The sequence below is a fragment of the Magnolia sinica genome, chromosome 17, assembly GCF_029962835.1.
Source record: "Magnolia sinica isolate HGM2019 chromosome 17, MsV1, whole genome shotgun sequence".
Lineage (NCBI taxonomy): Eukaryota > Viridiplantae > Streptophyta > Magnoliopsida > Magnoliales > Magnoliaceae > Magnolia > Magnolia sinica.
The window spans coordinates 19,917,182-19,941,545 of NC_080589.1; the positions used below are offsets into that span (position 1 = coordinate 19,917,182).

Genomic DNA, 24,364 nt, shown 5'->3' on the forward strand with positions numbered 1-24,364 from the left:
TGTATAAAGATCTAATAGTTATTACAATGTATTATACATGCTAATAGGCCGGATCATCCACCTGCTGTGCAGCAATGAATGGTCTAGATTATAGATCACCATGCCACATGTCTAAATTATTGCAGAATATAGGAATTTGTGCCTTTTAATCAGATGGGTCTGGGAAATTAGATCGGGACCCATTAAAGTCCGGTCGGATCCATGAGGTATGTATTGACAGCCCACCGCGTCAACGGACTCGGATTTGGCAGTGACCCCTCCAGTACCGAGGTCTCAGTACTAGTTGGTGGTGGGCCCCAACATGATGTATGTATTTTATCCATGCCGTCCATTCATTTTTCCAGCTCATTTTATTACTTGAGTCTAAAAATGAGGCAGATCCAAATCTCAGGTGGACCACACAGAATGAAACAGTGGTGATTGAATGCCCACCATTGGAAATTTCCAGGGCCCACTGTTTTGCCATCCAACCCGTTGATTATATCACACAGACCTGGATGAAAGCAATATACAATTATCAGCTTGATCCAAAACTTTTGTGGCCCTCAAGAAGTTTTTAATGGTGAACGTTCAATCAGCACTGTTTAAAGTGGTGTGGTCCACCTGAGATCTTTATTTTCCTCGTTTTTGTTTCAGAGCCCTAAAATGAGCTTGCCAAAATGATGGACGGCATGGATAAAACAAATACATCATAGTGGGTCCCACATCATCGATGGCTCACTACTGAAATCGAGTACGCCACCACCACCACCACTTGCAATAACAAAACGTAATCTGACCCTTTCCCCAAATTCCCAAACAACCCATCTTCAACGCCTTACCAAACACCCTCAAAAATGGAAATGGGAACCCTTCCCCTTTCAATCGCTTCTTTCCGAAAATGCCCCTACATAATTACAAGCATGCCCCTAGCCCTTCCCTCTCCTCGCCATTTTAGGCCACTCTCCTGCCCTACAACACGCTCCTTTACCCTCCAAACCATCCTCAGACCCGACCATCCCTGCAATGCCCAACCCTCAGAAAAGTGGGACCCACAACCTCTCGTTGACGACCTTAGGGTACCCGACCACTGGTTGCACCCTTCCAGGGCACGCCAGGTAATTTTCATTTCATGTTATTTTATTTACCCTTCTCACTTCACTTTTTTACGTTATCCACCCGATGGGAGTTATTTGATACGCTGGCTGCATATGACACTTGATACACGAGCACTCAGAAATTGTACCTGTGGCGTATATTTACTCAAATTAAACCGTCTAACTTGGGAACCTACTCTCTTTAAGTCGTGATCCCAAAATTAGATTGGTTGAGCAATCCTAACCTCTGATTCGTGGACACTTGTTTGATGAATCTAAGACCGTTTGACATTTTTCATTTTTAACCGTCCAATAAATGTACCACTAACCAAATAACCGTAATTTTTGGTTAGTGGTACATTTAAATTGGGACCGATGTTTGGACGGTTTAAATTGAATTACTTATATGCCGCGTACGCAATTTATTTTTAAGTAATTTCTAAGGAGAAGGTTTCAGTCCAACCGTTTGGACTACTAAGTTACTGTCCAACCAGTCGGTTACTTTCAATTTTTTATGTGTAGGCTACATCCAACCTGTCTAATTGGTTGGTCCGATCATGGGGATCATCTGGCGCAAAAATCTACAATATCCGTTCATCAAGTGGACCATGCTTTTTTTTGCTATATATCAATGGCTATCGTGGTGTGGCCCACCTGATAAGTAGATAGGGCTGATTTTTTCAACGGGTGATCCTCATGGTGGGGTTGACCTATTGGAAGGGTTAGATTTCACATACGTTTAACAGGTTGGAAGTTATCTACTATGTGGACCGTACCTTATGGTCCAACCAGTTGGACTGACACTACCTTATATCTGTGTATCACCCATCACGCTCTAGCAGTTGAGCTATGCCTATGAATGATCAGAACCGTTCACCGGGTAGGCCCACCATGAATAGGGCCATGGGTAAAGTATGATTTTCCACTAATTATCCGAATGGGTCGCTTGACACCTTGGATTTGGATTCTCAAGTCCAAATCCAGGATTTTCAATCCCTGATATTTTCATTCTATCAGTTGTGTTTGGTAACTTGGATTTTCAATCCTGTAGAATTTAGAAACTATAGTTTGCTAACTTGGAGTTCAAAAGGCCCAATTCATAGAGATGTGGAGAGAGCAGTTATGACAGTTATGTTTGGCCACCCACATTTTAGAGAAGAAATAGGTGGACTTTTTGAGGATTCTCAATCATGCTGGATTTGAAATCCACCCAAAAGAAAAATGTTTCAATTTGGATTTCAAATTCATAACTACCCAATGGATAGAAAATTTATAGAATGATCATCAGCATGCACATTCATTTCAATTTGTGGAATGGTTATGATCATCTTTACAAAAAGAGAGCATTCTGTGGAAACCTCCACGAACAATCGTCATTTTTTTAAATGGTTTTTTCACATCTCAGAGCTGCTCTTTCCACACCTCCGAATATCTGGTGCCGAATCGTCGCCTGTTTCCCTTGCATGGTCAATTTAATTTCATGGTGGGCTTAAAGAGGGCCTTACACTTATCTATGGGTGGGGTCCAGGTCCAGGCCTAAAGACCTGCCTAACCCATTGACACCACTCGCACACCAGCACAGGGTCTATAAGGCAGATGTCCCAACAAGCAAGCCAAAGCCAGGCAAAACCGCTAAGCACAATGCACCCGCATCACTTTCAATGGATTATAACCCAAAAATTACACTAAAAATGTGGTTCTAGCTAACATCTGAGTAAAACATATAGTAAGTGATTCAAATTCAACAAACAGACGCCGATAAATTAAAGGCCATGATTGTCTGATCAATCCGACTTTTAGAAAATGGCCACACTACATTGGGTCCACTTTTTGGTTAGTGCTGATTGAGGTACATGTGATGTCTACGATAGGAGAGGCTCGCCACACCAACATTGTAGTAGTGGTTGTCTACTGTCATTTCCCCCAAGTCCCATCTCCATATCATGTTAACCTGGAGTTAACATCCTCCAACCTGCATTAATCTCCCTCATTATTATCAATCTCATCATCCTTGAGGTTTCTCCTTACGGCTTTCTTTGGCTCTTCGTTGTTTTAGGAATGGATAAAAATTTTGTGATTTTGGAATCAATTCTTAGTAAAAAAACATTGAAATTTTGCGAAATGGGGCTCTTTGTGCGTATACATACGAGTGCCGTTTTATCATCTTTTGATCTTCTTGTAAGGGTAGAAATCTCAATTGCGATGTATTTTTCTCATGCCAGAGCAAAATGAAGTCCAAACCTAAATCATAAAATATTTTACTTGTAACCATTCCGAAATATTATTTTTCCAACACCCTCTTACTATTCTGTGGAGGCAAGTGCACAACACTGAAAGGCCACCTCCTCTTTCCTCCCAAAACGTAACCCCATTCCCCCAAAAATCCTCCTTAAACGTAGTGTATTTCCCAAACTGTAGTTCAACCTTAAAAAAATTCACACACCTATATCTCTATGTTTAGAAGCTTTACACTTTTTTAAATAAATAAATAAATAAAAACAACAACAACAACAACAACTTCCGAAATAATATATATTACCTTCAAAAGAATTGTTACATTTCAAAAAAATTGCACATCTCCTCTTCTTTCACTTTCTCGCTCTCTTCCATTGTGTTTACATTTGCTACCATTTTGAAACAAACACTTCATGTTTCCCTTCCACTTTGTTTATCGGAGGATCAATCCCATAACTCCAACATTTCCTTAATAGAGGAATATCTCTAGCCTAACGATGGTTGGAAATCGATAGTATCACCCAATACGTATTGGTTTCAGTGCCCAACGATACGAGTCAGCCACACTATGAACCTCCCTATTCACTTATTATAGCCCCATATTTTAGGGAGAAAAATATTTAAACATGTTTATTAACATGTTTCATTGCATTTTTGTGGGGTTTTGTTTGAGGATACAACTCCGATAAGTATATTTGGTTTCGGTTGCTATGATTTCCGATGCTCCCTTTTTAATCCATGATCACAATATTCCTGATTTAGGAACCACATTTCTCTCACTGGAAGGTTCTAAACATTGCAGTTTCTCAACGCATTTCTTTAGACAGACATTATTTTTTTCTTCTTTCCTGATGGCAATCTTTCTCCGAACCTTCAGTCCCTTGTTTCACTCCGATAGTATCATAGATCAGGATCGATGCAGAGAAAATGAATGCATTTAATGGGCCGTTAGATGATCTCTGTTTTTTTTCCTTTCTGTAACGGCCATTATAGCGTTTACGACCCCATAACGTGTAATGGTTACTACCGTTACCTTTACATAACATCCGTTATGGCACACCATGGTTAGAATCCATAGTTTAAAAATACGAAAACTCGACTCGATGTCCAACCATGTTTGGTTGACTTGAAGACTTGACTCAATGTATAATTATTATAAATTGAAAATATTACGAAAGTAATAAAAAAGGTGAAACAAAACAGCATCATAGCATATATGCCCCTGTGGTTAAGGTTCTTACTTTGTTTAGTTAACGTTGGGTGTTTGAATTGCACAACAACCGTTTTTTAAAATAAAATTCCTCCCTTCATAACCATGAGTTTCACCTCATCACTCCCAGCACCGAGTTTCTATCTCACCGAGTCGAGTTAAGTCAGCGAGTTTTAGAACTATTTTAAAATTCACAGTTCTCCATTTCCTGAGGAAGTCCACATTTTAGATTTCGTCCATCAAAATGCCGGGAAGTATTCGTTATGAGGAAATGACCCTCGAATCACAGTTACTTCTCTTTCATGACTGACTTAAAATTGAAAGTAACCTTATTATAATTTTTGGCGAACTATGATTTGGTTTTATTTCTGTTTCAAGTACTAACAATCACAATTCAATCTGATATGCATACAAACACATCTAATGTTTACCTTCTCTTAACTGCTTGTTCAGGAATCCGAGTGGCTTAGAGTAACTCTGCACAAATGGTTGGATGATGAATACTGCCCAGAGCCTACCAATGTAGAAATTAGCAAGATAGCGGCCCACTCGTACTATGAATCTTTGATGGTGAAACAAGTGGACCTGGGTGAGATTCTATTGAAGATGGTGAGAGATTTGGAATCAATCTCATACCAAGAAAGCTTTCATGGAGCTTTCTCATCGGCAAATGCTGCTGCACATCTAATAGCTCTACGGATAGAGGCGGAAGAGGAGAAGTAGACCTAATTTGGGTGTATATGCTAGGAAATTAGTCTTTAAAAAAAAAAAAAAAAAAAAAACTATGCCTCTGTTATCATTGAGCTGATTTTGGAAAATGGCGCGGCTTCAGTATACAGAGTGTGCACTGAGAGTTGGTGCTCACATTACATCTTCACCATTTAAAGATGGTTGGCGGGAATCTAGCAGCATTTTAAATTTAATTTTTTTTAGCATTTTGAAATAGCTGTTTGAGATTTCCATTGTCTTTGGATGATTGGAGATTAATGAAGTTATGATTCTTGGTGTTCTTGGTGCACGCTACGCCCACTAACGCTTCCAATTTTTAAAGTAAGGCCTGGTGCAATACAAAGGTCTGTATGGTGAGTCTAAGTCTGTCCAAGTGGCTAAATACAGTTTGGAAGTGGATTCAGTTCATATAAATGCATTACTTGCGGAATTGCAAAGGACCATGCTATGCATCGGAATATGGAGATCAGATAAGCTAAGCAGCGTACCTTGTTGAGACGCCATCGTTGTATGCTTGATGCCGTAGTTTTCCTCTCCTTACACCTTTAGAGAAGTCCTGTGATGGGAATTATTACTTCCGTTGTGTTGGATTAGGGACCCAGCCCTGTTCTTATAATTTTAAACGATTGAGGAGTGTGGAACCCATCAAAACTCTTCTTCCTAAGGCTCCACATGAATTTGGTAATCCCAGTCCCATTAAAACACTGTCTGTGTATCATAGTTTTAGCATACCACTCCTTGCATGATTTTAGATGCATCACAACTTAGTGGGGTCCACTAGTGCACCCGATTATATTATCCAACACTCAGGACATTCTACACTATTGATCAATAAGACCCACCTTATAGAATTCTTACATTACTTAGATGCACTTGTCACTGAAATTTGATATTTTCAATGATTTTCACTTATTCAGATCGTTTGGCAAATCCAACTTATTTAGTGCTTAAAATTATTTTCACTGAAAATATGGGTCTCTTTTTCAGCTCCTCTCCTTCCACTTATTGCTAAATGTTGAAAGTAGTGTATTAAATTTTCTTTTCAAATTTTTACTAAAATAGTCTTAAAATTATTTCAAAATTACAATTCATCACTTTAAAATTTTAGCATTGATGTTAATTTTTAGAGCTTAGTTTTCAATTTATAAAACGGGACACCCCAGACGCACTCAAATGCACGTAAACACACGCAAACGCACTGAGATGCAGATTCTACATTTGCAAAGCTTTGTATTGGATCTGGCTACTTGTTATTTTAAAGCTTTTGGTGGCAATTAGCCAAGCTGGGCTGGGTTAAAGCATGCCACCAACACCAGCCCAGCCCATCAATTGATTGGGCCTAAAAATAAGCCCAGTTCCAACCACCACAGGCACTTCGGCTCGATCCAATGTCTCATAAAACTGGCCCAAGCCACACCCACTTCATTATATCATTGGCCATTGAATTATGGTCCATGCGATTTTACGGTATGTTGCTAGAAAGTGGGGCAATGCTATCATTTAGATGCAAGGCGTGGCTCTTTGGATCAAGTCCTTGAGCCCATCTGAACTTGGGTCTTATCGCGGAGAGGCAATGTGTCAGGTTTGGGTCAGCATAGGCCCGATGCTTTTTCTTAGCGGGCACAAAGCCAACCCAGGGCCCATTATCCAAAGGCCCAACCTAACCCACTTAATATTCATCAAGCCCAAGGCCAACCCAACATGACCCGTTGGGTTGTAACCGTCTTGGGCTTGATCTGGCGTGGCTCGAAAATCCTAACTATGAGATCTTTTAGGAGCCAGGCCCTATTTATCCATGAATGATGCAATAGACCAGTTGTTAGGAGTCCTAAGCCATGGGCCTCGTTAGTCAAAGATTGAAGCATTTGAGTGGGACCAGGATTCAGAATGCTATATCCATGCTTGGTTTTGGATTTGGCAAGTCATCTGGCTCAACAGCCCATTGTAACTTATATGGGTCGGTCGGCTCATGTAAAGCAAGTCTGTTTTAATATTTGGTTTTGGGTTCAGGTTTGTGACATAGAGTGGGTCGCGGATAATTTTCATGGCTAAGATGGACCAGAAGAGGCCTGATCGCAAGTGGAAGTGATCTGGACTGTTAGGACCTTAAATCGGGCATATCTCGCAATCTAGAATGAGTTATTTGACGTACCATATATGATTTTGGGGTAGGACGGGCTACTTTAGCTGCCCAACCCAACCCCACTACGTTGGGTTGCGTATGCCGAATTTTCGAAATACCATCAGATTGGCAGTCGAATTCCCGTTTTATTTTCGTTTTTACTATTTATAGTAAGTTTTAGTTTGAATATAACTCTTCATCTGCTGGGCTTTAGGTGTTGTGCCCAACATGAAAAGTGCTTAAAATAATTAGGAGAACGTCATGATTCAGCGAAATATGACACTTACTATTTTTGGCCCCAACATGAAAAGTGCTTAAAATAATTAGGAGAACGTCATGATTCAGCAAAATATGACACTTACTATTTTTGGCCGAACACCATGCGCACCAATAGAGATCATGACCGTCTATAAATAATAAGTTTACTATATATAGTAAGTCACGAATTCTAGGAGTTTTAGTTGTATTTTGATTCCAAAACTTGTCCCACAACTTAATATCCCTAGTTAAAGGTTGTGAACTCGTTTATTTCATTCATCAATCAAATTACGAATTTTGTGGAATTTATTTATATTTTGCTTCTTCTTTTTTTTTCTCGTGGATTCAAGAAGTCTCTATGAGTAGTCCAGAGAAGTTCCATGGATTTGGAACAATTATCCCTTTGAGGAAGATAGTGCTTGACCTCACGTCCTTCCCTGTGTTGGTTTGGCAGGTCATCTGTAGGGCTATCAGCGGACCCTGTTGGCCGGTCCAACTTTCGGTCTTGGCTGCTTTAGTCAGGCTTGTAAAAAAATATTAAGTGGGTGGGCTGGCCCAGGCCTAGAATTTAAACCCGTTTTTAATTAGCCGGCTTGAGCTATGTCTAAGAGCCCATCAACCCAGCCCACTCACGGTTTTAAAGACCCAGCCTCGGTCCAGCCCATCGAACCCATATTCATGTGGCTTAGCCCATTAGTAACTAATATCATTTTATGTCCTGCCACCCCAGAAGGATATTTTGATAATTTCATTGACCAGCTATCTAATAAGGAGAGTACAAGGAAGTGTGTTCATCTACCGAAAATTGTGGCCGCTCCATTGTACATGGGCCATGTACAGTGATCAGAGCTTTACATATTGGATGGTCCTTAGTGTCTTGAGCTTTGGATAGAAATGGATGGTCCACATGGTATTTTTTGACCAAATATAAAAAATAGAAAGTGTCATTAAGAAAAAGGCATAAGGTATTATTTTGTCTTTGAGTTAGAAGGGAGGTTGCTATGTCTAAAACCCTCTTCTTTACATACTTCATCTTTTTATATAATTAAATATTTACAATATTAAATTTAAGAGGTTCTTTAATCTCACATCTAAGGGGAACAATATTAAATAAATGGTTTGGTTGGATCATTGAAAAAAAAGTTAAATTCAATGGCTAGACTCTTGATGCATCTTATTGCAATACATCTTTTAGCAAACTTCAACTATTTTACTATTTACTTAGATCAAGGTATGTTAGAATGCTTAGGACATATTGAACTTAATTAGAGAGCACATGCAACAAAAAGCTTTGTTGGCCCACTATGGGGTGGGTGGGGCATTTGCTCTGTTCATCATTTGCACCACCTTATGTTAGGATGTGGACCCAAAAATTAGGTTAATCTAAAGCTCACCCTTGAAACCTTCTCTGAGCCCACTATGAAGGTTATATGCCATTGAACTCATTCATAATGGTAGTCCCACCAAGATAAATGGAAAAACTGAATATCAACTTGATTTGAAACTTCAATGGGCCCCAATTAGGTTTCAATTGTGGGCATCCCTATCCCTTTGTACCCTATAATGCAGTTCACTTGAGCTTTGATTGACCTGATTTTTTTTTATTTTTTTATTTTTTTATTTTTTTATTTTTTTATTTTTTATTTTTATGTTGCTTCTTAGCATGAGCTCCTTCAAATGATGGATGGAGTGGATGTCACACAGTGGGCTTGGAATAGCTTTTATTAATTGCAGAGCTTCGTACACATACCAAAGATACCATCTAAGTTCAAATTCAATGAGGACCCCTCCTGTAAGGAGTGTCCAAATTGTTAAAATTTTCAAAACATAGCAAAATATAAAAAAAAAAAATTAATATCCAAATTTTAGGTTATTAGCCTCATAAATCCTTGTTTAGCTATTATCAAGTTTGTAAAAATTAAAAATATAAATCCTACAGTTAGAATTACCTTGATAAAGCTGCAAAGAAACTATTGAATCGTCAATGCCAATTCTCAACTAGAATGCCACTCATCGATCTATCCCAAATAAAGGAGAGTATGAGTTGACAGGTTAGTGCTAGGGTAAGACCAAGGAAGGCACACAACCATCAAGACATATACCCCACATGTCTAGAATGTATGATGGGAGGGAAGAAGAAAATGCTCTCTCTCTCTCTCTCTCTCTCTCTCTCTCTCTCTCAAAAACACTAACTCCTTAAATATAAATCCCATCGTACAATCTTTTATATCCCCCATAATATTGAAATCCTATGATCCTACCTTAATCATATACTGAAATCTAATCCAATTCTTTCATTGTCAAGGCCATCTACCATTGATCCAAAAACCATGAAAATTGAGTGATGAACCCTCAAATATAAACCATTAAAAATTTGTCTCATGCAATCAAAATATTTGTAATGATTAAAATAAAAGTTTAATAGTTGAAAACATTTATAAAACCTCTAAAATAATAGGTCTAAAGGAAAAATCACTTGATGAATATATAATTCTAAGATCTAAAACATGAGGTAGTTTTTAGGAAACCCGTGGATCTCTTGTACAACCATACCAGTCTCAACTAAACCTTGATGTATCCAACCAGCCACACCCAATTTTGTTGACCACGTGATAATCTTATAAAGCTAGCTAAAGCACATGTAATAAAGACGTTGAGTTCACACATGTCCTTAGGTCTAAGGACTAATTAGATCTAGAACATCCTCGAGTGATCATAGTCCAAACATAATGGGTCTCCTGGTCTAGAGAATTGATTTAATTAACAATATAAGTGTCCAATAGGTCTAATGTTAGGAGGTTATTCCTATGACACTCATATTCTTATGGGGGTAGGGCAAAGCCACCTACACATTATGGAGCCCGATGGTAGAGACCTCCATCTTGACTCGTCATCAACCCCTTGCACAAGATACAATATAATAATACTCAATAACCAAAAGTTTATCTTACAACTTTCTAAGTAATCATGGAACAATAGGGTATTAAGATCTATGGCTGCAAATCACCCTTAATCAATGGACATTGTGCATAACTATGGTATTATAATATGTTCTCTAAGACCTATGGTAATCATGATCTACGGATAAGATTATTATGACACATCCATGTTATCCATGAACAACTTTCACATCAGTTTTTAAGAGCACAACTCCAACAATCTCTCACTTTTTCTAAAACCAATCATGCTCAAGAATCTTAAGCGCATACATCGAACAAGACTTTATACATAATAACAATACGGAAGATTAAGAAGTCATATTGGTACTCTCACAAAAGTCCATAGACTCTCTCTAATGGTAATTCTCATTGTCTATCATGAGCAATCCAACTATAGTACGGGACTATACTACCAAAATATTCATTCCATAGTTGTGATTTTTTTAGAATGCTATTGAAACATGATCATTCATCGACTATCTGAAACTTCTAGTTCATTTAAGAACTCTATGTCCATAAGAGAGCAAAACATGTACATCTCATATACTTGGATCATCATGAAATCAACTTGCATTTTCATACTGAATTAAACAATATTACCATAAGAGTGAGAAGAGATCCGATATCTAAGACATTACTATTAGCAAGAAGTCACATATTCATATAAGTAGATCCAGAGTTATACTTACACTAAGGTTTGTTTGATACGAATGACCTCTATTATGAGCTTTAAATATAGTAATTATAGTATATTATATGCTTCCTCCCATTGAATAAGACATCTTGTGTCTCGTCTCATCTGATACACAAGATGTATCAAGTTCCCTTTAGCTTAGGGACAATTATACTCTACATTTTCAAGGATTATTATTATGTGGCAATAGATCTCTTTAGTGATTCATAAAATATCATAATGCATTAAAACCATAGCTTAAATCATAGCTTTTGTCATGTTATGTTATTACTCCACATTACCACCATCTAACATATGAGTGGGTGACTACTATCCTTTCTAAGGATCATGAGATACATGGTGATTAAAATTTGTTTAATAACACAACATCCAAAATACCACGGGTTTGTTTAGCAACATGTATTGGAGTATTTTTTGAATCTAAAAGTCGTTTAGCAATGTTAAAAGAACAAGAGTTATAATAAGGTCCATCAAGCCCAACCCATGTAACATAGCCCAATAGGGCCCACACATAGTATTTACATTGTATCTAATATTATAAATACGTGGGAGGGTTAGGGTTTCTAACCTAACCCTAGCATCTCACATTCTCCTTACAAAGGCTCTTATTTTATATCTTTCATACCCCTATTATACTTCATTACTCAATCTTCTCTCTTCTTCATTTCTCATCTTTCTACTTATAAGAGGCATTTTAAGATCACCATGTAGCCGCTCAAAATGGTATTAGAGAGGTGCCAATCTCAAGATAATTTCTCCACAGTTGTCGTCGCCTTCTCATTCCAGCACCGATGATCAACTTTCCCTCCATTGGATTTCTAAAGCGCCTGACCTACAGATCACCTATTTTAGCCATCACCATTTGTTAAACATCTACTGCACATACATCTCGAGATCTACTGCAACTCGCTTCCAAATCATACCGATTAGTTTGTGTTGAGATCTACTATAGAAACTATTATTGTTATTGTGTACGATTTGAAGAAAACGATACGCTATGGGAATTCGTATAGCAATTGCCTTTGATCATCAGTATTGGTGAAGATAACCATTACTGTTGCTGCATTGTTGTTTGATATCAACATTGTAGTGTATCTTTAAATATTAATCAAAAGTTATGGGCTATTGGAAGATCACTGTGTGATCACGTTAGTATCTTTGTTCATCATGATATCTAAGATCGGCTTGTGATTTGTTAAATGATTACCTCCATTCTAAGACATATTCAACTAGTTGTAGATGACTAGAGTGCAATGACCAAACAACAATCCCTATCCTATAATGGGGGCCCATAGGCCTTATTCTAGGTAAGAGATGGTTGGGCATCATAAACATTATCACATACATCATAGTGGAATCACAAATCACAATTAGGCCTCATCACATCATAATGGGCCTCACACAAGGGCTACATATACATCATATCGGGCCTCACTACATGAGCCTCATACAAGGGCCTTACATGCATTACATTGGGCCTCATCACATGGGCCTCACATACATCACATTGGGCCTCATTATATGAGTCTCATATACATCACATTGGGCCTCATCATATAGGCCTTATGTACATCACATTGGGCCTCATATATATCACATTGGGGCTCATCATATGGGCCTCATATACATCACATTGAGGCTCATCATATAGGCCTTATGTAAATCACATTGGGCCACATCATATGGGCCTTATATACATCACATTGGGCCTCAACATATAGGCCTCATATACATCATATTGAGCCTCATCATATGGGCCTTAAGGGGCAGCCCATGATTTGGTAAAAATGAATGATCAACACGTGTAGGAAATACATCAAGGAGGGCCTCACAGGTCAGCCCTATGGTTTAAAAAAATGGATGGACAGTGTGCTTACAATACACACATTAAGGTGAGCCTTATGCAGCACAAAAATGGGCCTTACGAGGCAACCCATGATCCAACCAAAATAGATGGGCAACATTGTAAATACATCAAAGTGGCCCTACACAATGGGCCTTAACTGGATGGCTTGGATACGCTATACACATCATGGTGGACCCCACCGTCCTACCCATCTGGACGATACAGATATACAACACATACACCATGTGGGCTCCATCGTCTAAGGATGGACAATGGAGATACAACACAAATATCAAGGTACCCCACACGTGCAACACGTGCAGGGTGGGCCCCACGTCCAAAAAACGGACGGGAAGTGTGGATGTAAAACACATACATCAAGGTGGAGTCCCACCGTCTAGACCCTTGCTGGACGGTGCTGGGTACACGTGCAGGGTGGGCCCTGCAGATGGATAGTGTGGCTATATAATACATACATGGAGGTGGGTCCCACTGTCTAGTGGGTTGGACGGTGTGGATGTGATGGATGAAACGCATGCATCATAGGTGGGTCCACACGTGTGGCCCACCAGCTTTGAATAAAGTTGATATTTATGTTTTCCTTGGCCGTTTAGGCTTGCTGGACGGTACCAACAGTGCTGGATGTTAGCAAAGTGGGCCCCACGGATGGTCGACATGGATAAAATACATACATCATAGAGAGTGTCCATATGGGTGGGTCACTCATCCAGAAAATCAAGATGATCCTTGTGTCTTCCCTCATCTAGATTGGCCCGAAAATGGGCAGCAAGGTGACCCCAAAAATCTGGATGTGTGGGCGTCCTATGTTTGGATAGTAACATGCATCAAGTGGGCCATCATGCAAAGGATTAAAAGAGAGGGAGAGAGGGAAAAACGTGTGATGGAGGGGCCCTGTCATTATGGGTCCCTCAATACATGCATCATACATCATACATTCATCAAAATGGGTCTTATGCATTGCATAGCCCTACATAAGAGAATCAAAGGTGGGGATGTCATCCCCACCACAACTCAAGGGTCTAAATGACCCATTAATAGCATAGATTCAAATAAAACATCATAATGTGGTCCGTGGAGAATGGCTCCATCATGGATCATGCATGTAAAAAGGATGGGCCATCGGCTACATCCAAAGGGTCAAGTAGGATCTCCATCATTGATTGGTGGGTCCTACATGCTCCCATGCAATAAAAGATAAAGATCCATGAAAGAAAATTGGAAATATAGTCCTAAACATACACCCACCTTGAATCTTCGACTTTTTCTTCTTCCCTTATGCTCCAATGCTCCTATGAAGCTCTTTTAATGGTGGAGATGGGCTTTTGATAGTTGGATTGGTGGGAAAAATAAGTGGAAGAGGACTGGATATGGAGATGGGTTGGGATGTCCCTCTAGGATAGGGATTGTTGAATGATTGCCTCCATTCTAAGACATATATGGACCCATTAGATGTGGATTGTTATTTGTTCATTGCACTCTGGTCATCTAAAATTGATTAAATATTATCATGGAAATCTACTAATCATGCTTGCTTGATCGTTGGCACAAATACTAAACATTGTTACCTCATGATCGTGATTCTAAAACCGCGATTGATAGCCTACTATTCTGTTCAATGTGATCAGATGTTGCGTGTTGGTAAAAATCTGCTTCTACTGGACCCACATTTCCTGGTCAATGATGTTGAAATGCTGTTGAAACATTCTTGACTGTGATTAATGTTATTCCATCTACATGTTGTCGTTTCCCCCTACAACATGTAGTGGGCTAATGGTCTTCGGTTTTATACTAATTACATGTGTTGGGTTGCTACTCAACATTTCAAATGCCATTGGACATCTTCATCGTTACTACACCGTCCATTGCTAGCCTAGACTTTCTGGTTATTATCATTGTTTTGTAGGTTGCAGTTTATCAGTACTGCATCTACAACCGTGTGATTGAGATCCGTTGACTCGTTTATTACCATTACGTTGGTGTCGACCCTTATGGCTCCCAACCTCTTCTTCGTTGGGTCATTTGATTATCACTAGCCAAACAAGTGAGGTTTTCAAATATCTCGTTTGCTTGGTTGGGCCTTTGTGATCGCTGCCCTGGAATTGCACCCCACCTATACTATTGTAGCTAGGCATCAGATACATTGTTATCAAGCCCACTTTTCTGCTGAAAATAGCATGTCTTGTTGTTAATTGGAGCACTACATTAATGGCCATCTAATGTTGTTACTAGCTAAAGGCCTTGATAATCGTGTTAGACCATTCGATTTATAATGGTTGGACATTCTGTCTTTTTTAGAGACATTCTTTTTATTAGTGTTGAACTGTTTATGCCGATTGTTTGCTTGACGGTGCAGTCCGCTTGTGTTGCTAGCACATTTCTATTGTTGGGTCCACATCATCAACCCAGCTATGTTGTTGGACTTGTCAGTTGTTGAGGCCCAATTCATAATGGGCCGCTAACGATTTCTCATTATTTTCTCCGGTGTGTTCATGCTTTAGTTCGAAGGCCTAGTTGTTAAGTAGCCATTTATGTAATGACCTGAAAATTTTCACGCACGAGTAGGTACACAGGTGCCTTTCCATGTGTATAATTGAAGGTCAATTTTTTTCCCCCTTTAAACTAAAGAAAAGACTGATAAATGCACACACTTACTCTCACATACACAACACAAATAGCTTTGAGCCCCACCATGGGGCTGCCTTGTGAGGCCCGTCATGATGTATGTATCACATACACGATGTCCATCCATTTCCCCGATTTGTATAAGGGTCGTGGGCCCCATAGAGAGTTAGATTCAAATCCCAAGTGGACCACACACCAAGAGACAATAGTGGTTAAATGTCCACCGTTGAAATCCTCCTTAGGGCCCGTTGTTATTAAGCCCATTACCTTGGGAGCAATGATGGTTAAATGTCCACGTTGTAATCTCCCTAAGGCCCATTGTTAGGCCCATTCTTATCTCCTCTTATTGGGCTTACCCCAAACCCTTGGGCCTCCATTGATGCTAGTGATACCCATCTTTCCCTTATTAGGCTATCCCAATCCATTGGGCCCCCATTGATGATATTCATCTCACCCTATCGGGCTCACCCAAACCCTTGGGCCCCCATTGATGCTAGTGATACCCATTTTTCCCTTGATTAGGTTATCCCATTCCATTGGGCCCTCATTTGATGATGGTGCTTTCCACCATACCTTGTAGGATTATCCAAACCTTGGAGCCCACCTTGTATTCATACCGGGCCTTCCATAGGAGATGTGGCCCACCTAGATACATGTGACTACCCAAAGTTTAGTGTCTATACCCAAGGCTCACTTAGATGTTGAGCGGACTGCCCAACCCATTTGGAAGGACACATAGTCCTAGATGTATGGACCCCACCAAAGTCCACCTTGTGTACATATTGGGCCCCATAGGAAAGCCTAGCTTATTACATAATAGAGAGGGTGAGGAAGCCCACTTGTTGTAGTTAGACTCATCCTCTTAACTCACCTTGTTGTATACCTACTTGACTCCCCCATGAGGCATATCTTATCCTTGAATCTAGTTGCTAGGACCGCGGTATCATGTATGTATTACCCACACTGTTCATTTACTTTTTGGGACAAGTGTAAGGCCCATCCTTAACATTAGTATATCATCATCGCCTCCTTGCTGTAGATGGAAGAATATGTGGTATCAGGTGTATAGAACTTATCTCGACATAGGGGTCAGGCCCACCATCCTCGTCTTGGATTATACAGAGCCTTGGAAGGCTAATGTTAGACATGTCGCATGGACTCCTATAGTTGTAAAGGGAGTATGTCACTTGGTTTATAGTTTTCATATGTGACAGGCCGTAGAAGGTCGATTGTGGATTATTGTTGTATACCTTATAATCATGCTTATGTACTTTATTACATAATGATACATGCCCATACGCATCATATGTATGCTTGTTGTGAGGAGTGATTGACCATAGCATATGTCATTGGGCTGGTTGATTAGAGGACTCCTAGTGAGACGGAGTTGCCCTACATGATCGCACATTATGCATAGGTTTGATGCATGATTGGATGGTATGACTCGTGCATCTCATTTTATGTAGTATAATCACTATTCGCCCTAGCGACATCAGGGTTGTGGCCTCCACAGGCATATTGTGGATGGCCAGATGAGATACCAAAAATATTTAGTTTTAGCACTGGGGCGCAAGGGTGTCCCTAGGTGAAAGTCCCTAAACCCTTATGGTATCAAGAGGTTGCTCCAACGTCTAGACCAAGTGGATACACTAGCGCATGAGTGTCGAATACTAGTAGGCCACGTCTCCCACTGTGTCGTGGTCGGTTGGAAGGGGGTGTAGCCTTATTCGCCAGGAGGAGTCATCTACGATTCAAGTAACTGGGCCTTAGGACCGTCTTAATAAATTATTCATGGAGGAGACATCTTGGAAGCGAGAGACTGAGATTCATGAGTGTTATCCCTGTCTCCTTGTTGCTGAATGCATTCATGGGTTGTGTTTATGATTTTACATAGTGAAGTGATTTCTTTCTTCTATGAGCTCTAGTTAATTGCGTGATAGTGTAAATTTCGAGAACGAAATTTTTATTAAGAGGGGAGAGTTGTAAGGCCCGTTTTCTAGTCCGCACCATTCCTTAAATTCCCACGACCCTCCTCGTTGAATTCCAGAAACACATGACATTTAATCAGCGTTTGCTCGTGACCCTAAGTTGCATCCCAAAGATCTGAGTCAACTCGACTCGAAACTTATACCCTAGCGACCACGTCATCGCTGCAGTTCTAACGCTGTGACTTGCGCACCGATGTGATATCCAGTCTAGGAGTTGTGGGCCCATGTTTATTTTGAAGAAAACGTCACGCGTTGTGAATTCAGAGAGAATCTCTACCATCCATAACATCAATCAAGTACACAACCCATCCCTCTCTTACACAAGCCATCCCCAAAGTCAACTCTCTCTCTCTTCACCCATCCCTTTCTTACACACATCCCATCCCTTTCATCTCATCACATTCTCTCTCCCTCTCATTCTCTCTACCATTCCAAGTTACCAAGGAGTGGACGTCCAAGCTCTTCCAAGAGAGCTAAGTGTGGCCCACTTCCTACCTCCCTCATCTCTCATCCTAGCTCTTCAATCTCCATCATCCTCCATCAAAGTTGAAGCCAAGGAGCTTAGCATTCCAAGGAGCCTAGAAGATTAGCAATCAGTGGATGTTTTGTAGGATTATATTTCAAATTTTGTAATGGACCAATTAGGGCCTACCGATTGATGGTATAGATCCTATTTGGGACCCATCTTGATGTATGTATTGTAATTATAAGAGGGCTCATAGTGGCAGAGCCCTCCACACGATTCTCTCTCTCTCTCTCTCTCTCTCTCTCTTTCCCTATTGTAGCCCACCTTGATGAATGGATTAGATCCACACCATCCATTAGTGGCAATCACCTCACTGTCCACCTTGCTGCCCGATTGGGCGGGCCCTGTATGAAGGGAAAACACAAATTTCTTGATCCATAACGTGTGGCCGTCAGCATGTGGGACCACCTAATGTTGGTGTTTTATCCACTGTCCCACGTGGGGCCCACCTTGATGACGTGCTGCATCCAGCACGTGGGACCCACATGCTGTGGAAGCAGATTGGCTGGTGTACCTAACAGCAGCAATATAGCTACTGTATTGACATCAGCAACTTTTGTGGGTCTGATCATAAAGCATCTGTTATATCCAAATCGTCTATCCCCACCGTCCATCCGAACTCCCAGGCCATGGGCCTGGGAATGAGGCAAATTCAAATCTCAGGTGGAGCGCACCGTCCAGTACGTGGACCCCACCTTGATCTATGTATTTTATCCCCACCGTCCATCTGTGGATGGTGGAAACCCATGTGCTGCATGTATTGCATACAAACCTTCCAGATCATGGGCCTGCCATGATGTAAGTGTTTTATCCACCCTGTCCGTCCGTGGCCCACCATGATATCCACACCGTCTAGATCCTGGAATGTGGGCCCCAGACGGTGATGTACGTGTTGTACCCACACGTGTGGGACCCAACATGATGTATGTATTATCCGCACCGTCCAGCATGGGACGGTGCCGAACGCACCATGATGTACGTGCTTCATCTACCCTGTCCATCCTGGGCCCACTGTGATGTACGTGCTGTCCACGTGGGCCCACCATGTTGTACGTGTTTCATCCACAACCATCCAGTCCACTGGACGTGGACCCCACCATAACGTATGTGTCTCATATCCATGCCGACCGTCCGTTTCGTTGGACGTGCAGGGTCCACCTGCTGAACACGCAGGGCCCACCTATTGTATGTGCAGGGCCCACTTGGTGTATGTGAGGCCCATTGTGGCCATGTATATGAGACCCATGTGGTGAGGCCTAAAATGATGTATATGAGGCCCATGTGGTGAGGCCTAATATGATGTATATGAGGCCCTTGTGTAGGGCCCATTGTGATGTATATACAGCCCATGTATGGGGCCCATTGTGCTGTATTTACGGCCCATGTATGGGGCCCATTGTAATGTATTTACAGCCCAAATATGAGGCCCATTGTGATGTACATGCGGACCAGATATGTGGCCCATTGTGATGTATATGCGGCCCATGTAATGAGGCCCATTGTGATGTATTTACGGCCCAGATATGAGGCTCATTGTGATGTATATGCGGCCCAGATTTGAGGCCCATTGTGATGTATATGCGGCCCATGTAATGAGGCCCATTATGATGTATATGTGGCCCATGTAATGAGGGCCATTGTGATGTATATGCGTCTCATGTCATAAGGCCCATTGTGATGTATATGCGGCCCATGTATGAGGCTCATTGTGATGTATATGTGGCCCGTGTATAAGGCCCATTGTGATGTATATGTGGCCTGTGTATGAGGCCCAAGTGATGTATATGTGACCCTTGTATGAGGCCCAAGTGATGTATATATGGCCCTTAAGTGAGGACCGATTGATGTATACGAGGCCCAATTGTGATGAGTGATTCCACCATGATGTATGTATTATATTCACACCATTCATCCATTACTCTAAGGCCGTGGGCCCCATTACCTTGAGAGGCCCACCCTGAATTATGGGCTATATGCCCACCATGGGTTGCCTTATGAGGCCCGTCATGATTTATGTGTTACATACACAATGTCCATCCATTTTCCCGATTTGTATACCCATAGAGAGTTAGATTCAAATCCCAAGTGGACCACACACCAGGAGACAATAGTGGTTAAATGTCCACCGTTGAAATCCTCCTTAGGGCCCGTTGTTAAGCCCATTACCTTGGGAGCAATGATGGTTAAATGTCCATGTTGTAATCTCCCTAAGGCCCATTGTTAGGCCCATTCTTATCTCCTCTTATTGGGCTTACCCCAAACCCTTGGGCTCTTATTGATGTTAGTGATACCAATCTTTCCCTTATTACGCTATCCTAATCCATTGGGCCCCCATTGATGATACTCATTTCACCCTACCAAGCTTACCCAAACCCTTGGGCCCCCATTGATGCTAGTGATACCCATCTTTCCCTTGATTAGGCTATCTCATTCCATTAGGCCCCCATTTGATGATGGTGCTTTCCACCATACCTTGTAGGATTATCCGAATCTTAGAGCCCACCTTATATTCATACCGGGCCTTCCATAGGAGATGTGGCCCACCTAGATACATGTGACTACCCAAAGTTTAGTGTCTATACCCAAGGCTCACTTAGATGTTGAGGGGACTGCTTAACCTGTTTGGAAGGACACATAGTCCTAGATGTATGGACCCCACCAAAGTCCACCTTGTGTACATATTGGGTCCCATAGGAAAGCCTAGTTTATTACATAATAGAGAGGGTGAGGAAGCCCACTTATTGTACTTAGACTTATCCTCTTAACTCACCTTGTTGTATACCCACTTGACTCCCCTATGAGGCATATCTTATCCTTGGATCCAGTTACTAGGACCACAATGTCATGTATGTATCACCCACACCATCCATTTACTTTTTTGGGACAAGTGTAAGGCCCATCCTTGACGTTAGTACATCATCATCACCTCCTTGTTGTAGATGGAAGAATATGTGGTATCAGGTGTATAGAACCTATCTCGATGTATGGGCTAGGCCCACCATCCCCATCTTAGATTATACAAAGCCTTAGAAGGTTAATGTTAGACATGCCACATGGACTCCTATAGTTGTAAAGGGAGTATGTCGCTTGGTTATACTTTTCATATGTGACATGCCGGAGAAGGTCAATTGTGGATTATTGTTGTATGCCATATAATCATGTTTATATACTTTATTACATCATGATACATGCCCATATGCATCATATGTATGCTTGTTGTGAGGAGTGATTGACCATAGCATAGTCATTGAGCTGGTTGATTATGGGACTCCCAATGAGATGGAGTTGTCCTACATGATCGCACGTTATGCGTAAGTTTGATGCATGATTGGATGGTATGACTCGTGCATCTCATTTTATGTGGTATAATCACTATTCGCCCTAGCGACATCAGGGCTGTGGCCTCCATGGGCATATCGTGGATGACCAGATGGAACACCATGAAAAGGGGTGAGCTCTTAGTCCTAGAGGGGAGGGGGGGTGAATAGGACTATGCCGAATAAAAAATAAAAGCGGAATATAAATGCAGATAGCTGAAATAAATAGCAACCTTAAATGCACTAGTCTTAAGAGGTTGATACAAACTTCGTTCAAAGGACAACCTTATGTCTTGAACTTAGTAAGGATCAAAAACTTAAATAATAAAAAGTATAAATGAAATAAATCTAATGATTACAACATTCACCACATGAACATGAAAATAAAATACAGCATTCACCACATCACATACATCATCATCATCATCATCCTCCAAACTCCGAGAATTATTGTGGTTTGGTGTGTACACCAACTTTTCTCAAACAGCCACATCTACTCTACTCCCAATATCCACAACCCACGGGATATTGGCTTTCACTATGAAAGAAGGTTTTCCAAGGTTCACCGTAAAACCTTTACAATTGTGTTTTCAATGGGCTACCACAATTAAAAACCCCACACACTGAGATTTTCTAGCTATCTCAATCAAAACCACAAAAGATATTTTCTAGTAATCTCACAAACCAAAATACAATAATTGAAATGATAATACTTATCTAAAGATTCTTTTTCTTCGATGTAGCCTGGTAAAACCACCTTTTTGAATATGTAGTTGTTTAATGTTCAATCTCACAAATGACGAGGTTCTAGGTCTAAATGAATTTTAATTTAAATCCAACCTTGGGCTACTTTGATTCAATTTCTTGGATCGCAAAAGGGTAAAACAAAATTTCCTTTTTAACAAGTAAGATTGAATAGTAAGAGATCAAGAAATTCAAAATCAAAAAGTTATAAAAGAATCTTAAATTACCGTACAATAGCTTCATAATAGCGGGGACTTAGTTCTCAGAGAGGAGGCTTGAATTAGCTTGGAATGAGTATGGAATGCTGAGAAAAGTCCTCTATATATAGGGTGAAAATCGGTTTGCTCGACTACCCTAAAGACTGCCTCGAATGGTCCTGGCAGTAACCAATTTTCAAAAATTCTGGTGCGATCGGATAAACCCGACACTCGACGGGTCGAGTGGCCTGCTCAACTAGTCAAGCATGGCACTTGACTAGTAGTGTGGGGCTCAAAAACCTTGCTGGACTTTGAGTCGAGCCCTGCTCGACTGGTCGAGCCAGTCTCCACGACTGGTCTAGTAGGGTTCTCGACTGGTCAAAGACCTACCAGACTTATCCAAAAATTTGAGTTAATTTCTGGACAGGTCGAGAAAAACCCTGGACTGGTCGAGCCAGTGCCTGGACTAGTTGAAGTATGACTAGGGCTAGTCGAAGCAAAGCCTAAAATAAGTATAATGACCCAAATTCATTATGCAATACGAATGACCTAACCTTAAGGTCTTTCTAGGGTCACATATACCTTAAATGTGAGTATTGAACTTGTAAACTTTAGTTGTTTTGGTAGATAGTATTCTTGAAGTACTTGAAGCTTGATCTTATACTCTTTGAAACTTGAAACTTATACACTTGAACTTGATCATGTAATGCATTTGGACTTGAATTAGTATTTTGAAGTCGCACTTGCACTAGGTCTTGTGTATGAACTTGATCTTGTATTTGCAGTTGAACGTGCACTTTGATTTGAAGTTGTAGTAACATTTGATGTTAATGTAGATGACTTGAAACTCATCTTCGTATGAAGGTGAACTTTCCATCTATTGAACTCGAAGGTGAACTTTCCATCTATCAAACAAGTCAATCACTCCAAATTGGTTTGTGACTATAAAATTTGACAATACAGGGTTCTAGATCTAAACCATAACACTTACACACTGAAAATATTTGGATCTAGCACTGGGGTGTAAGGGTGTCCCCAGGTGAAAGTCCTTAAACCCTTATGGTACCAGAGGTTGCTCCAACGTCTAGACCGAGTGGATACATGAGTGCATGAGTGTCGAATACTAGTAGGCCACATCTCCTACTGTGTCGTGGTCAGTTGGAATGGGGTGTGGCCTTTTCCGCTCGAGGGTAGGGGGAAAAGTTAGGATGAGTTTGACCAGCTCATAAATAGGTTTACTATCGATGAGCTGGGTAGATATTGGCAGACTACTGGCTAGGTGGGTAGTGAGGTCATTTCCACTTGCATGGTTGCGCGTCCAGTTTGGGTGACAATTTGGTGTAGAGTGTACTAGACCCCGGTGATATCCCAGAGATGTACGGTTCTGATATTGTGATGCCCCATCACTATTATACACGTGGGTGGGCATATATGAGCGGATACTGATGTGGGCGGGGCCTAAGGGCCTGGGCAAGCTACCAGTGGTTGGCAGGCTACTGTGCTCATAGGCTACTATGCATACAGTGAGGTGGAACCTTATCCCACATCGGAAGCATTGTGACGGTTATATGTGGACTTACTGAGTAGGAGTTGTGTACTCAACATTTGACTCATTCATTCACTATCCACTCGGGCTGGTGGTGCACAACTAAATCATTATGTGTACCTTCGTAATGACCAGGATTTCGGTTGGGCGCGCGACCAACCTGAGATCAGGAGTCTACCACATTGAGTCTAGCTATCCAAATTTAGGTATGGGACTGGTTTGGATAGAAGTCCTTTGTGATGGACCCCACAGCTTGCGATACTACATACTGTCATCCTAACTTCACACTCCAGC

General features: G+C 40.9%; 1 protein-coding gene across 1 annotated transcript; it reads left to right on the forward strand.

The window, feature by feature from the left end:
- The first annotated feature begins 768 nt into the window (after positions 1-768).
- LOC131230366 (uncharacterized) lies at positions 769-5,539 on the forward strand. The gene is made up of 2 exons (XM_058226255.1): positions 769-1,097; positions 4,975-5,539. Exons 1-2 carry the CDS (start codon positions 837-839, stop codon positions 5,242-5,244), a joined length of 531 nt encoding a protein of 176 aa, XP_058082238.1. The 5' UTR covers positions 769-836; the 3' UTR covers positions 5,245-5,539.
- The last annotated feature ends 18,825 nt before the right edge of the window (positions 5,540-24,364 follow it).

Bases quoted from the DNA above. Each gene is read 5' to 3' on its own strand.
- LOC131230366 (XM_058226255.1), top strand. From the start codon at position 837: ATGGAAATGGGAACCCTTCCCCTTTCAATCGCTTCTTTCCGAAAATGC. The intron at 1,098-4,974 runs GTAATTTTCATT...CTGCTTGTTCAG, and splicing joins ACCCTTCCAGGGCACGCCAG to GAATCCGAGTGGCTTAGAGT.